The sequence below is a fragment of the Podarcis muralis genome, chromosome 3, assembly GCF_964188315.1.
Source record: "Podarcis muralis chromosome 3, rPodMur119.hap1.1, whole genome shotgun sequence".
NCBI classification, from domain to species: domain Eukaryota; kingdom Metazoa; phylum Chordata; class Lepidosauria; order Squamata; family Lacertidae; genus Podarcis; species Podarcis muralis.
The window spans coordinates 20,593,748-20,606,062 of NC_135657.1; the positions used below are offsets into that span (position 1 = coordinate 20,593,748).

Here is a 12,315-nt window from a genome sequence, read left to right on the forward strand (position 1 = left end):
GTGCTTCAGGTTAAGAACAGTTTCAGGTTAAGTATGGACCTCCGGAACGAATTAAGTACTTAACCCGAGGTACCCGGTCTTATTCAACATCTTTATCAACAACTTGGATGATGGATTCAAGGGCATCCTGATCAAATTTGCAGATGACACCAAACTGGGAGGGGTGCCTAACACCCCAGAGGACAGGATCACACTTCAAAATGACCTTGACAGATTAGAGAACTGGGCCAAAACACACAAGATGAACTTTAACAGGGAGAAATGTAAAGTATTGCACTTGGGCAAAAAAAATGAGAGGCACAAATACAAGATGGGGGACACCTGGCTTGAGAGCAGTACATGTGAAAAGGATCTAGGAGTCTTGGTTGACCACAAACTTGACATGAGCCAACAGTGTGACGCGGCAGCTAAAAAAGCCAATGCAATTCTGGGCTGCATCAATAGGAGTATAGCATCTAGATCAAGGGAAGTAATAGTGCCACTGTATTCTGCTCTGGTCAGACCTCACCTGGAGTACTGTGTCCAGTTCTGGGCACCACAGTTCAAGAAGGACACTGACAAACTGGAACGTGTCCAGAGGAGGGCAACCAAAATGGTCAAAGGCCTGGAAACGATGCCTTATGAGGAACGGCTAAGGGAGCTGGGCATGTTTAGCCTGGAGAAGAGGAGGTTAAGGGGTGATATGATAGCCATGTTCAAATATATAAAAGGATGTCATATAGAGGAGGGAGAAAGGTTGTTTTCTGCTACTCCAGAGAAGCGGACACGGAGCAATGGATCCAAACTACAAGAAAGAAGATTCCACCTAAACATTAGGAAGAACTTCCTGACAGTAAGAGCTGTTTGACAGTGGAATTTGCTGCCAAGGAGTGTGGTGGAGTCTCCTTCTTTGGAGGTCTTTAAGCAGAGGCTTGACAACCATATGTCAGGAGTGCTCTGATGGTGTTTCCTGCTTGGCAGGGGGTTGGACTCGATGGCCCTTGTGCTCTATTCCAGTGTTTCCCAACCTTTTTTGGGCAAAGGCACACTTCTTTCATGAAAAAAATCTCGAGGCACACCACCATTAGAAAATGTTAAAAAATTTAACTCTGTGCCTATATTGACTATATAAAAAGTACAGTGGTGCCTCGCAAGACGAAATTAATTCATTCCACAAGTCTCTTCGTCTTGCGAGTTTTTCGTCTTGCGATGCACGGTTTCCCATAGGAATGCATTGAAAATCAATTAATGCGTTCCTAGGGAAACCGCCTTCAGACCAGGTCCGGGGACAGTCTGTCCCCCGACCTCTTCTGAAGGCTGGGGGGGGGGGGGGACAAGGGCTTTTCTTCCCACTTCCAGCCTTCAGAAGGCTGTTCTGAAGGCTGGCGGTGGGAAGAAAAGCCCTTCTTCCCACCTCCCGCCCCGCAAGCTCCGGGGACAGGAGGGCTTTGCTGCCGACCGCCAGCATTTTAAAAGCCCCTGCTGTCCCGGGGCGATTTTAAAATGCTGGCGGGCGGGAGCGAAGTCTCCGCTGCCCCGAGGAGATTTTAAAATGCTGGGGGTCGGCAGCGAACGCTTCGCTCCCGCCCGCCAGCATTTTAAGATCGCCCGGGGCAGCGGAGAAGTCTCCGCTGTCCCGGGAAGGCAGGCGGGGGGAGCAAAGACTTTTGCCCCCGCCTGCCTTCAGAAGAGGTCCAGGACCTCGTTCCGATGCCCGGCGGCGGGGTGCGAGGTTCCCGCCCCACCGCCCGGCATCGGGGCATCGTTCCGATGCCCGGCGGCGGGGGGAGAGGTTCCCGCCCCACCGCCCGGCATCGGGGCATCGTTCCGATGCCCGGCGGCGGGGTGCTAGGTTCCTGCCCCACCGCCTCGCTTCGGAGCAGCGCTCCGAAGCGGGGCGGCTGGGGCAGGTGTTCCCGCCCCCCCGCCCCGCTTCGGAGCAGCGTTCCAAAGCGGGGCGGCTGGGGCAGGTGTTCCCGCCCCCCGCCCCGCTTCGGAGCAGCGTTCTGAAGCGGGGCGGCTGGGGCAGGTGTTCCCGCCCCCCCCGCCCCGCTTCGGAGCAGCGTTCTGAAGCGGGGCGGCTGGGGCAGGTGTTCCCGCCCCCCGCCCCGCTTCGGAGCACCGGGAGAAGCGATCTCCCCGCAGCCCCTTGCTTCAAAAGAGGTCCGGGGGCAGCGGGGAAGAAGCGCTGCGCTTCCTGCTGCCCCCGGACCTCTTTTGAAGCAAGGGGCTGCGGGGAGATCGCTTCTCCCCGCAAAGCCTTGCTTCAAAAGAGGTCCGGGGGCAGCGCGAAGCGCTTCCCGCTGTCCCCGGACCTCTTTTGAAGCAAGGGGCGGTGGGGAGAAGCGATCTCGGGCGCCGCGGCGCGCAGGCGCACTGCTCGCTCCTCTTTCCGCGCAGGCGCCTTCTCTCGCTCTTTCGCCTCCTTTTCTTTCTCTCTCGATGGTCCGCCTACAAAGGAGCGAGGGAGGCGCCCGCCATGTTTGGATTTGCATCCAGCAGGAGATGCCGCCGCCGCCCCGCCTCTCCCGCCTCCCTCCCACGGCACACCAGGCAAGGTCTCACGGCACACCAGTGTGCCGCGGAACACCGGTTGGGAAACACTGCTCTATTCCAACTCTATGATTCTATGATTCTACCACTGTACCAAGTCTTTGCATCTCCACTATCTGAAACAATGTACTATGTTAGGTGGCCTTTTCATGTTAACTCAGGTAAGTTGACCTTCTTTTTCCCATTCCATATTGTTGAGCCAGGTGCATCTCCTTCTCTCTGATCTGTTGGTGGAGGAAGCAAAAGCGCCCCCTACTGGGACAGATGGTGCCATGACGACTTCATACTTTCTCAACCTTAATATTCTCTTTTTCCCTCCCTCTGAAAGCTGCGGCACCGTTGTGATTGGCAATGGAACGGCTTGTAGGGAAACAGAAGCTTACTTTGCTGACTTGATTACGAAGAAATACTTCGCGCCTTTGGATGTCACTTACTGGTAAGAAAATATATGAAGCGTGGTCTTTGCTTTTGTAGAAATGTAGCTTCTATAAGAATTTTTTTAATATTTTTTTTTTGAGATGGCTATTTCCCCATGTATCTCCTTTTGCTCGGTCCAGCTGTTTTCATGTAGAGAGCCAGTGTGGTGTAGTGGTTAAGAGCGGTAGACTCCTAATCTGGGGAACCGGGTTCGCGTCTCCGCTCCTCCACATGCAGCTGCTGGGTGACCTTGGGCCAGTCACACTTCTTTGTGGTCTCTCAGCCCCACTCACCTCACAGAGTGTTTGTTGTGGGGGAGGAAGGGAAAGGAGAATGTTAGCCGCTTTGAGACTCCTTAAAGGGAGTGAAAGGCGGGATATCAAATCCAAACTCTTCTCTTCTTCTTCTTCTTCTTCATGCAAAACCTCAAAACAAACAAAGAGACATTGAACATGATCATCATCATTATTAGTCTCCAGAGGGCCTGTAGAAACAAACTAAAGGAAACAGTTCATTGATGGTCCCAATAATTATGGTCATGGTACAGCGCAGGAACAGGGAACACTTTTCAGCTGGGTGAGGCCAAGGGGCAAAATTGATTGGAGCAATGAATGCAAATGTTAACCATTGTAACATAGGCAAATTTCTACAACACTCACCAATTTTAATTTGGGGGGGTGGAGTATTCCCAACTAGCAAAGGTTTGGGAATGCATATGCAGACCTGATTGTCTTCATAAAGGTAAGGTAAAGGACCCCTGGACGGTTAATTTCAGTCCAAGGTGACTATGGGGTTGCAGCTCTCATCTCACTTTCAGGCCGAGGGAGCCGGTGTTTGTCCACAGACAGCTTTCCGGGTCATGTGGCCAGCATGACTATACTGCTTCTGGTGCAACGGGACACGGTGACAGAAACCAGAGTGCATGGAAATGCCTTTTACCTTCCCACCACAGCAGTACCTATTTATCTACTTGCACTGGCGTGCTTTCGAACTGCTAGGTTGGCAGGAACTGGGACAGAGCAACGGGAGCTCACCCTCTAGCGTTGATTCGCACCTCCGACCTTCTGATTGGCAAGCCCAAGAAGCTCAGTGGTTTAGACCACAGCGCCACCCATGTCCCATAGTTCCTGACTGGACTGGGCAATGCATTGCAAATTACAATTTTCCAGGTGACATGCTTTTGTCGTCACCCACCTGTCTTGGGAGACAATGGAGGAGCGCATCTTTGGGGTTGAAGTGAAACTGTTGGGAGATTGTAGCGCCTGCTGTGGCTGTAGAGACCTATATTGGAGAGACATGATTTGTTGCAGCTGGGGCAGAGGAAGGCGTGCCACTGCAGATGCACCACAGCCTATCTTAATAATAGAAAGCGAAGTGCTTCAGGCTGAAATCTTCTGTGTTTTCATTTAGATAAATCCCACTGAGGTCAATTGCCCAACAGTGAAATCCTAACCATGTCCTTTAAGTGCTATTGAACCCAACTGGGCGTAAAGGTAAAGGGACCCCTGGCCATTAGGTCCAGTTGTGGCCGACTCTGGGGTTGTGGCACTCATCTCGCTTTACTGGCCGAGGGAGCCGGTGTACAGCTTCCGGGTCATGTGGCCAGCATGACTAAGCCACTTCTGGCGAACCAGAGCAGTGCACGGAAACGCAGTTTACATTCCCGCCGGAGTGGTACCTATTTATCTACTTGAACTTTGACGTGCTTTCGAACTGCTAGGTTGGCAGGCGCTGGGACCGAGCAGCGGGAGCGCACCCCGCCGTGGGGATTCGAACCGCCGACCTTTCGATCGGCAAGTCCTAGGCGCTGAGGCTTTAACCCACAGCGCCACCCACGTCCCTGCAACTGGGCTTACACCTGGGTAAATGGAATTAAGATTGAAACCGTCTCTTGAATGGAATTAGATCATTGGAAGCTGCCTTATTGTCAGTCCATCTAGCTCAGTATGTCTGCAATGACTGGCAGGGGCTCTCCAAATTTTCAGGCAAGGAACATTCCTAGTTCTACCTGTAGATACCAAGGATTGAAGCTGGGGCCTTCTGCAGCTGCCCTGCCACTGAGCCATGACCCTTCCCTAATTCTAGCTTATCTCCCTGAAATATGTGGGATGACTCTGAAAACGTTTATGTTGAAATGGAATGGATTTTGATGGACCAAGTCTGCAATCCTCTGCACATTGTCCCATGAAGCTCAGTGGACTTTCTTCTGCATTGATATACATAGGATTGTGTCCTTAGTGCCTCTTTAACCACCCTTGACCGCTGGCTGATGAAAACAGCGTTACCAAGTAAAGAATATGTACAGATTTTCTGTATTTGTCTCTTGTCTTCCCTGAAATTTGCCTGTATTATTAGTTTTTGAGCCATGTGCTTATTCATTCACTTTGGGCAAGCACTTCTCCCTGTTCCAGCTTTCGAGAAATTGGTAGTACTGTATTTGCAGCCACCGGTCATCTGGGAGCATTTAACTATGCCGAAAGAGATTAAGCAAAATCCACTGAGCGTCTAATTTCCAGTGCATTCTACTCCATTGCTTAAGCGACTTAAATATCAGTATTAAACGCTTTGGTCTTTCCTAATGGAATCACTTCCTAGCTTTGAAGTGGGCCCCTGACTGGCGAAAGTTTTAGTTTACGGTTCTCGTTCTTTTGTATTTTATATGTGTCTGTGCAAACCTTTACGTGCCCCTTTCGACTTTAATGTGTGTTACATTTCCAAATATCTGCATTAGTCTCTCCGGACTTTGCCACTTTCAAGTCCCCTTGCCCTCCTCTGTTTCTAATGTTTCACCCAGCCTAATTACATTTACTTTTCTGCTTCACAGCACTCTCAGTTTGAAGGGTGATTTAACGTTTGGGGTTTGCATTATGATAATTATATTTCAAGACCATGGTTGGGGGGGATTAAGATGTATTTGCTCCGGTTGCAGATAAAAAGGGTTCAGATCCACTTGTAAAACTTGATTGGTTAACAGCCCATCGTTTTTATTATTATATTTGCTGCTCATTTAGCATTAATTCTCAATTCATCAGGGTACCCAGGGTGCTGTAACTCTAGAGGTGACCTTGGGACTTGATTTACCTCCGCTCGGTTTTCTTTGTTAATGTGCCATGAAAGAAGTACATGAAAGATAGCCAACTTCAAAGCACCTTTTAAAGGAAAATGGCTGATACAAATCCCCTGGCTTTTAATAATGCCTGTCAAATGTTTCAGCTGTCTTGCGTCCTTTTACAAGCTTTTGCTTGCTGCAGTAAATCAGTTTGTTTCAGGTTGGGATGGGGGCCGTTAGAGAACAACAGGATTATTTTGTTTTGTTCTGCTTTTTGTTCACTTTTGCAATTATTACAATCACTTACTAACAGCACAATCCTGATGCATGCCTACTCGGAAGTAAATCCCAATGAATTCAGTGGGACTTACTCCCAAGTAAGTGGCACATTAACAAGTAAGTGTTTGGGATTGCAGCTTAATTTTTTTCTTAGTTGCCTTCCTCTAGAAAAGTTGACTTTCAAAAATTCCGGGTAAACAAGAACTTTCTTGATTCTTGTTAATAATAATAATAATAATAATAATAATAATAATAATAATATTCTTAAAACTAGTAAAATGATAAAATTTGTTATGAATAACACAGCATTTAAATAGATAATCTCATCAGCCAGTAGTTGGGAGTTCTTAGAAGATTTTTTTTTTTAAAGAAACTTGTAAAAACTTAAAGTCCATCTTGAGAAAGATGAAAATTTCTTACAATAAAAATTAAAACAGCAAAACCTCAAGTCCTAGGTCATGGTTGGAAGATGAGTGATGTAGCAAGGTTGAAGCAACACAGGTACAGGTCTTTGTCCGTTCATGCAGGGGAGATCACTTGGGATTTACTATATGTGCCATTTTGAGTTCTATTTTGGAAAAAAGGTGGGATAATAATGAAATGAGTGCAAGAAAAAGAAGAAGTAGTAGGTTTTCACCAGGCAGGGATGAGAAGATCAATTCCCCAGCAGGCATCTTCAACTAGATCTAGTGGGTTTATTGGTTGTTTATTTATTATTAAAAATATACACCACAAAGTGCAGTTTACATAAAACAATAAAAATACGGCGATAACATTCGCTAATGTCCCCCCCCCCCAACAAGATAAAACAAAGCTATATATTGCAGATGAAACTTCACAGTGTACAAAACACTGTTAAAATGCAGGGCCCAGGAAAGCTTAAGAAAGCATATATACATTTGAAAGAGGTGGTCAGAAGTACCGTATTTTTTGCTCTATAAGACTCACTTTTTCCCTCCTAAAAAGTTAGGGGAAATGTGTGTGCGTCTTATGGAGCGAATGCAGGCTGTGCAGCTATCCCAGAAGCCAGAATAGCAAGAGGGATTGCTGCTTTCACTACGCAGTGATCCCTCTTGCTGTTCTGGCTTCTGAGATTCAGAATATTTTTTTTCTTGTTTTCCTCCTCCAAAAACTAGGTGCGTCTTGTGGTCTGGTGCGTCTTATAGAGCGAAAAATACGGTAATTCCTGCCTCTGCCTCTTGATTTACTCAAGGGAGTGCATTCAGAAGGCTGGGTGTTGTCACCGAGATGGCCCCCTCCCACCTTGTCATCAAGTGACAATCTGCTGATAGTGGAATAACCATCAGGATTTCTCCGAAAGATCGTACAGACTGGCTTGACCTATTCCGGGGGAGGGGTGGAGAGTTGTCCGAATTCCAACAGCTGAACCTTGGCTTGGTAGCTAATAGGCTGCTAGTGCAGATATTTCAGCACCGATGTCATATACATAAAGCAGTGTTTCACCATGTAGAGGAGAGGGTAATTATAATTACGTGGGCATATTTGACTCTGACTTCAAGCTTGGTTTTGGTACTGCGACAGCCCTGGTTGATGATGGAGTAGAGCCCTGCTGGTCCCCCTCTCAGCTGATTTTGATACTATTGACCTACCTTGGTATTCTCACTGGTCTGGGAGCTGGAGGTTGTGGTGGTTCCACTCCTACTTTCAGGGCAGTTTCCAAAGTGGTTCTGCTTTGCCCCTGTGGTGATGTAGGATCTCACAGGCTTCCGTCCTCCATGGTATTTCATATCTCTTATGAGGCTGGTGGGAGCAGTCATCAGGGGATTTGGAGCACAGCATCATCAAATGCAAATGAAGGTCAGTAATATTTTTTTATAATAGTGGAACCAAGTGAGGCTGAGCAGGTGCTGGACAGATGCCTGGAGGCAAGAATGGACTTGATGAGAGCCAGTAAGCTGAAATGGAGTCCCAACAAAGCAAAAGCACTTCTGACGGGTAGTTGTTGTGCCTGGGAGTTGGGGGCGGGGTATGGCCTGTTCTAGATTGAGTTCCCACAGGAGACAATGATGGCCACCAACCTAAAAAGGGACCCCTGACCATTAGGTCCAGTTGTGGCCGACTCTGGGGTTGCGGCGCTCATCTCGCTTTACTGGCCAAAGAAGCCGGCATACAGCTTCCGGGTCATGTGGCCAGCATGACTAAGCCACTTCTGTCGAATCAGAGCAGCGCACGGAAACGCTGTTTACTTTCCCGCCGGAGCGGTACCTGTTTATCTACTTGCACTTTGACATGCTTTCGAACTGCTAGGTTGGCAGGAGCAGGGACCGAGCAACGGGAGCTCACCCCGTCATGGGGATTCAAACCGCCAACCTTCTGATCGGCAAGTCCTAGGCTCTATGGTTTAACCCACAGTGCCACCTGCGTCCCTCTCGGCCACCAGCCTAGATGGCTTCAAAAGAGGATTAGACCTATTTGTGGAGGAGAGGGCTAGCAATGCTTCTGTATGCCAGTTGGTGGAAACCACAGGAGGGAAGGGTGCTGTTCTACTTGAGTCCTCCTTGCTGGTTTCTCACAGGCATCTGGTTGGCCACTGTGAGAACAGAATGCTGAACTAGATGGGCCATTGGCCTGATTCATTAGGGTGTTCTTGCACATTTACTTACCCCCTTCCAGCTCTTAATGTTCATGAATGACTTGAGACTCCTCTGCCTTGCATAACAAGCCTTTATATTAGATATTCTTAATGCAAATCCAGCATGTCAACTTTTGTAATCTAGGAGGCAAATCCTTACCTAGTCCTCATGGACCTTCTGACAAATTGCCGAGATCAGTTACAGTCCTACATACTGGCCTGCATTAAAAATGTGCTCTTACGGGTTTTGACATTTTAAAGGTTTGGAAATGAGATACTCCCAAATATTATTTACAGTCAGCGGAAAAAGGAAGTCCTGGAACCTACTAAACATTTTGTCAGGCAGGATTTTCAAACTGCTTCAATAAATGGAAGTGTGTGATATCACCTTCGTAACAGCCTCCCCCTGCCTTTACTTTTTCTAGTAATATATTATTACTTGAGGCCTTTAATTCAGAATGGGAAACAAAATGGATGGTTACCTATCTACCTATCATTGAACTGAGTCTCTCCACTATGAAACTTATATGTTTTGAATCTCAGGAACTCTTGTGGGATCTCAGGAGCCAAGCCAGTTTGAATAACTGATTCGAAATAGCTCTCCCCCCCCCCCCCATGTCGGTGTCTGTTCTTATTTCATTGTTTCTGAAATTATTCCTGCAGTTGACATGCAGTGCCCCCCCCAAACACAACCTTTTCCCTCTCTAGCCCAATTGAATTGTCTCATTTAATTAAATGCAATTAATTATTCGGCAAACAAATTAGTCAGCCTGCAAATCGGAAGCTATTTAGTACTTTTGGTTGGAATGTGCTAGAATTAGCATTTGATAAAATGTTGTTTGACATTTGAACCTGTTAAGAAGCGTTTTGGAGAAATGGTTTAGACGTGTGCCTTCGCTGGAACGCTCTTGCCTCACTGCTGTGTGGAAGAACTTTGGAAAGGAAATTTTGGGGAGACCAATGGTACAGTTCCCTTGATGAGTCTACTCTGTATAATTTCACCCTTGCAGTGCCAGGGCTGAAACATTAATAGCAGTAGTAATAATAACAACAATAACAGTAACAACAACAACTTTCTATACCACCCTTCATCCGAAGATCACAGGGCGGTTTACAATGTAAAACATATCTTGCTACGCTGCCCTCTTCAGTCAGCAGTGGCAAGTTCAATCAATTTTGGTGTTTCATTATTTCAAACAATTGTTTGTAGATTGGGTAGGGCTGGGCAATATATCGTCCAAAACTGGTTTGAAGTCCATATCGTGATACTGGTTTCATAATTTTTGACCTGGCAATATATCACGTATTATGATGTATGTATGTGTGTGTGTGTGTGTATGCGCTATGCAAAAATCACAACATGGGGGGAAACCGCAAAGCCAGCCAATGTTTCTCTTGATTCCTGCAACCCTGCTATAAGTGGGTAGGGAAGGGAAATTGTAGTAGTGAGATGAATTGGAGTGACTGGGAATGCATGAAGGGATCAAGAACATAGAGCAAGCTGTCTTGGCAGGCTTAAATACTGGTAGGTCACTCCCCTCACCTTGGGGGGAAGGGTTACCAAACTCTTTGTTCTCTCACTTCTGCCATGTGAAATCTACCACTAAGGAGGTCCAAATTGGATGTTCCAAGCTTAGACTATATGGCTTAATAATTTAGAAACCCTTACCATTTTGGAACCCAAGTTATACCGCCTGTCTTTTCTTGCTGCTGTATGAAAAAACCACATGAATCTGACCTTTGAAGAGTTTGTAAGTACAGTGGTACCTCTGGTTTTGAACGCTTCAGGTTACGGACTCCACTAACCCGGAGGTAGCTGCTCCTGGTTGCGAACTTTGCCCCAGGAAATTGCATGCTGGAGGCCCCATTAGTGAAAACGCGCCTCAGGTTAAGAACGGTTTCAGCTTAAGAATGGACCTCCGGAACGAATTAAGTTCATAAGCAGAGGTACCACTGTAAAGCATTTTTAACTTATCAGCAGTATGCTTTCTTTCTATGTTAAGGGAAGAGGGGAAATTTGGAAGCAACTCAAAAGGGGGTATTTTAAAGGTCTAATACTCTACCCTGCTGAGCAAAAACCGTAACCCTTCCACTTTATCTAGGTGGCTTAGGGTGTGCATCTCTTCGGCCTACGACTCCCTGAACCTGCCGCGTCCTGGAAATTTGATTTCCCATTCTACCAGGGCAGCAGCAAACTGCTGCATTCTGCACTAACTCCACCCTAGCCGACACTTGTAGGGCAGCCACATTGGGCATCTCCCAGCACGTTTACAAGGCATTACAAGATGGACATTTATGCCTCTGCTGAAGCCGCCTATGTCTGCAGAGTCCTACAACAGCCGTCAGTGGACTCAAGGCTGCCATTTAAAAATTTCCTACAGTGCTGCTACAGTGATGACAGGACGGGCACTCCAGGGCATTGTGGGAAAATTTTAATGATGTGCAGCCCATGACTGGCACCAGCAATGGTGTTGACTAGGGTGCTTAAGCTCTCTTTGTTGCCTGAGGATACTATGTGCTTCCACTGGCCTTTATTTAGATATTTTCTTCCCATGCTATATCCCTTACCTAATTCACTTCCAATGTTGCTATTCCCCACATAGATTTAATAGCAGATGGGGGGGGGGGCGGATTTAGATTGGGGAAGTGGCATAGGGTACCATCTTGAAAGCAGCTGTGTGTGACTGCTGGTTGGTAAAATGAAAATCCACAGAGATCCTAATTGTGGATTTCCTGTGCCCTGATCTGGCCGAGTATAGCGTTCATCTCTTCCCAGGAGATTTCTGCCTAGGTCCCGTGTTTGTCATTTCCTAAGCTGCGTTAAACCAATGTCTGAAGATCTACAGTGATTAGATGTACGATGTCACTGGAACACCCTGGGCTGATTTAACACTGCTTTAATGGGAAGTAAGTGTGATCTCCGAAAGCAGGGTTGTATCTCTGCTCTTCTGTCTTGGAGGGAGTGGAGCAGTGGTGATGATCAGACGTCCCAATATTTGGAGCTGGTTTGGATTCAGATCAGCATCTGTGATGACAGATGCTGAGCAGATGTGTTCGATAACTGGCACAAACGATCTTTAGGACTCTTGACGATGAGAGCAGTGAAGAGAAGACACAAAAAGAGGCCTGAAGGAAGACGGCTGCATGATTTCAGAGTGTTTCACGGTATCCGTTCATGTTGCTATGTGGCTATCAGTATAATTTTTCCTGACTATAGGTCTTTAGGGCTGATGAGAAACACTTCAGGAATTGTTTTTTAAAATGCATTTTTATATATAATATTTTGCTGGATGGCTTGGCTCTCTTGTGTTCCTTCCGCTCTGAATGGTAGTCTTGCATATCTCCTCTCTCTCTTTATCTTTAGGCTCACAATGATATATTCCAGCAGAACATGCAGTTTCATTTTTGAGTCTGCTTTTCTTTTTGTTGTTCTGCTGGACGTTAA

The 12,315-nt window shown here is 47.0% G+C and overlaps 1 protein-coding gene across 2 annotated transcripts in view; it reads left to right on the forward strand.

Moving 5' to 3' along the window:
* SRBD1 (S1 RNA binding domain 1) overlaps window positions 1–12,315 on the forward strand; it is a 176,151-nt gene that overhangs the window by 39,397 nt on the left and 124,439 nt on the right. For both annotated transcript variants that reach the window (XM_028724830.2, XM_028724831.2), the window contains one exon: window positions 2,861–2,968. In XM_028724830.2, the coding sequence (XP_028580663.2) occupies window positions 2,861–2,968 (108 nt within the window). The remainder of the gene's footprint in view (window positions 1–2,860; window positions 2,969–12,315) is intronic.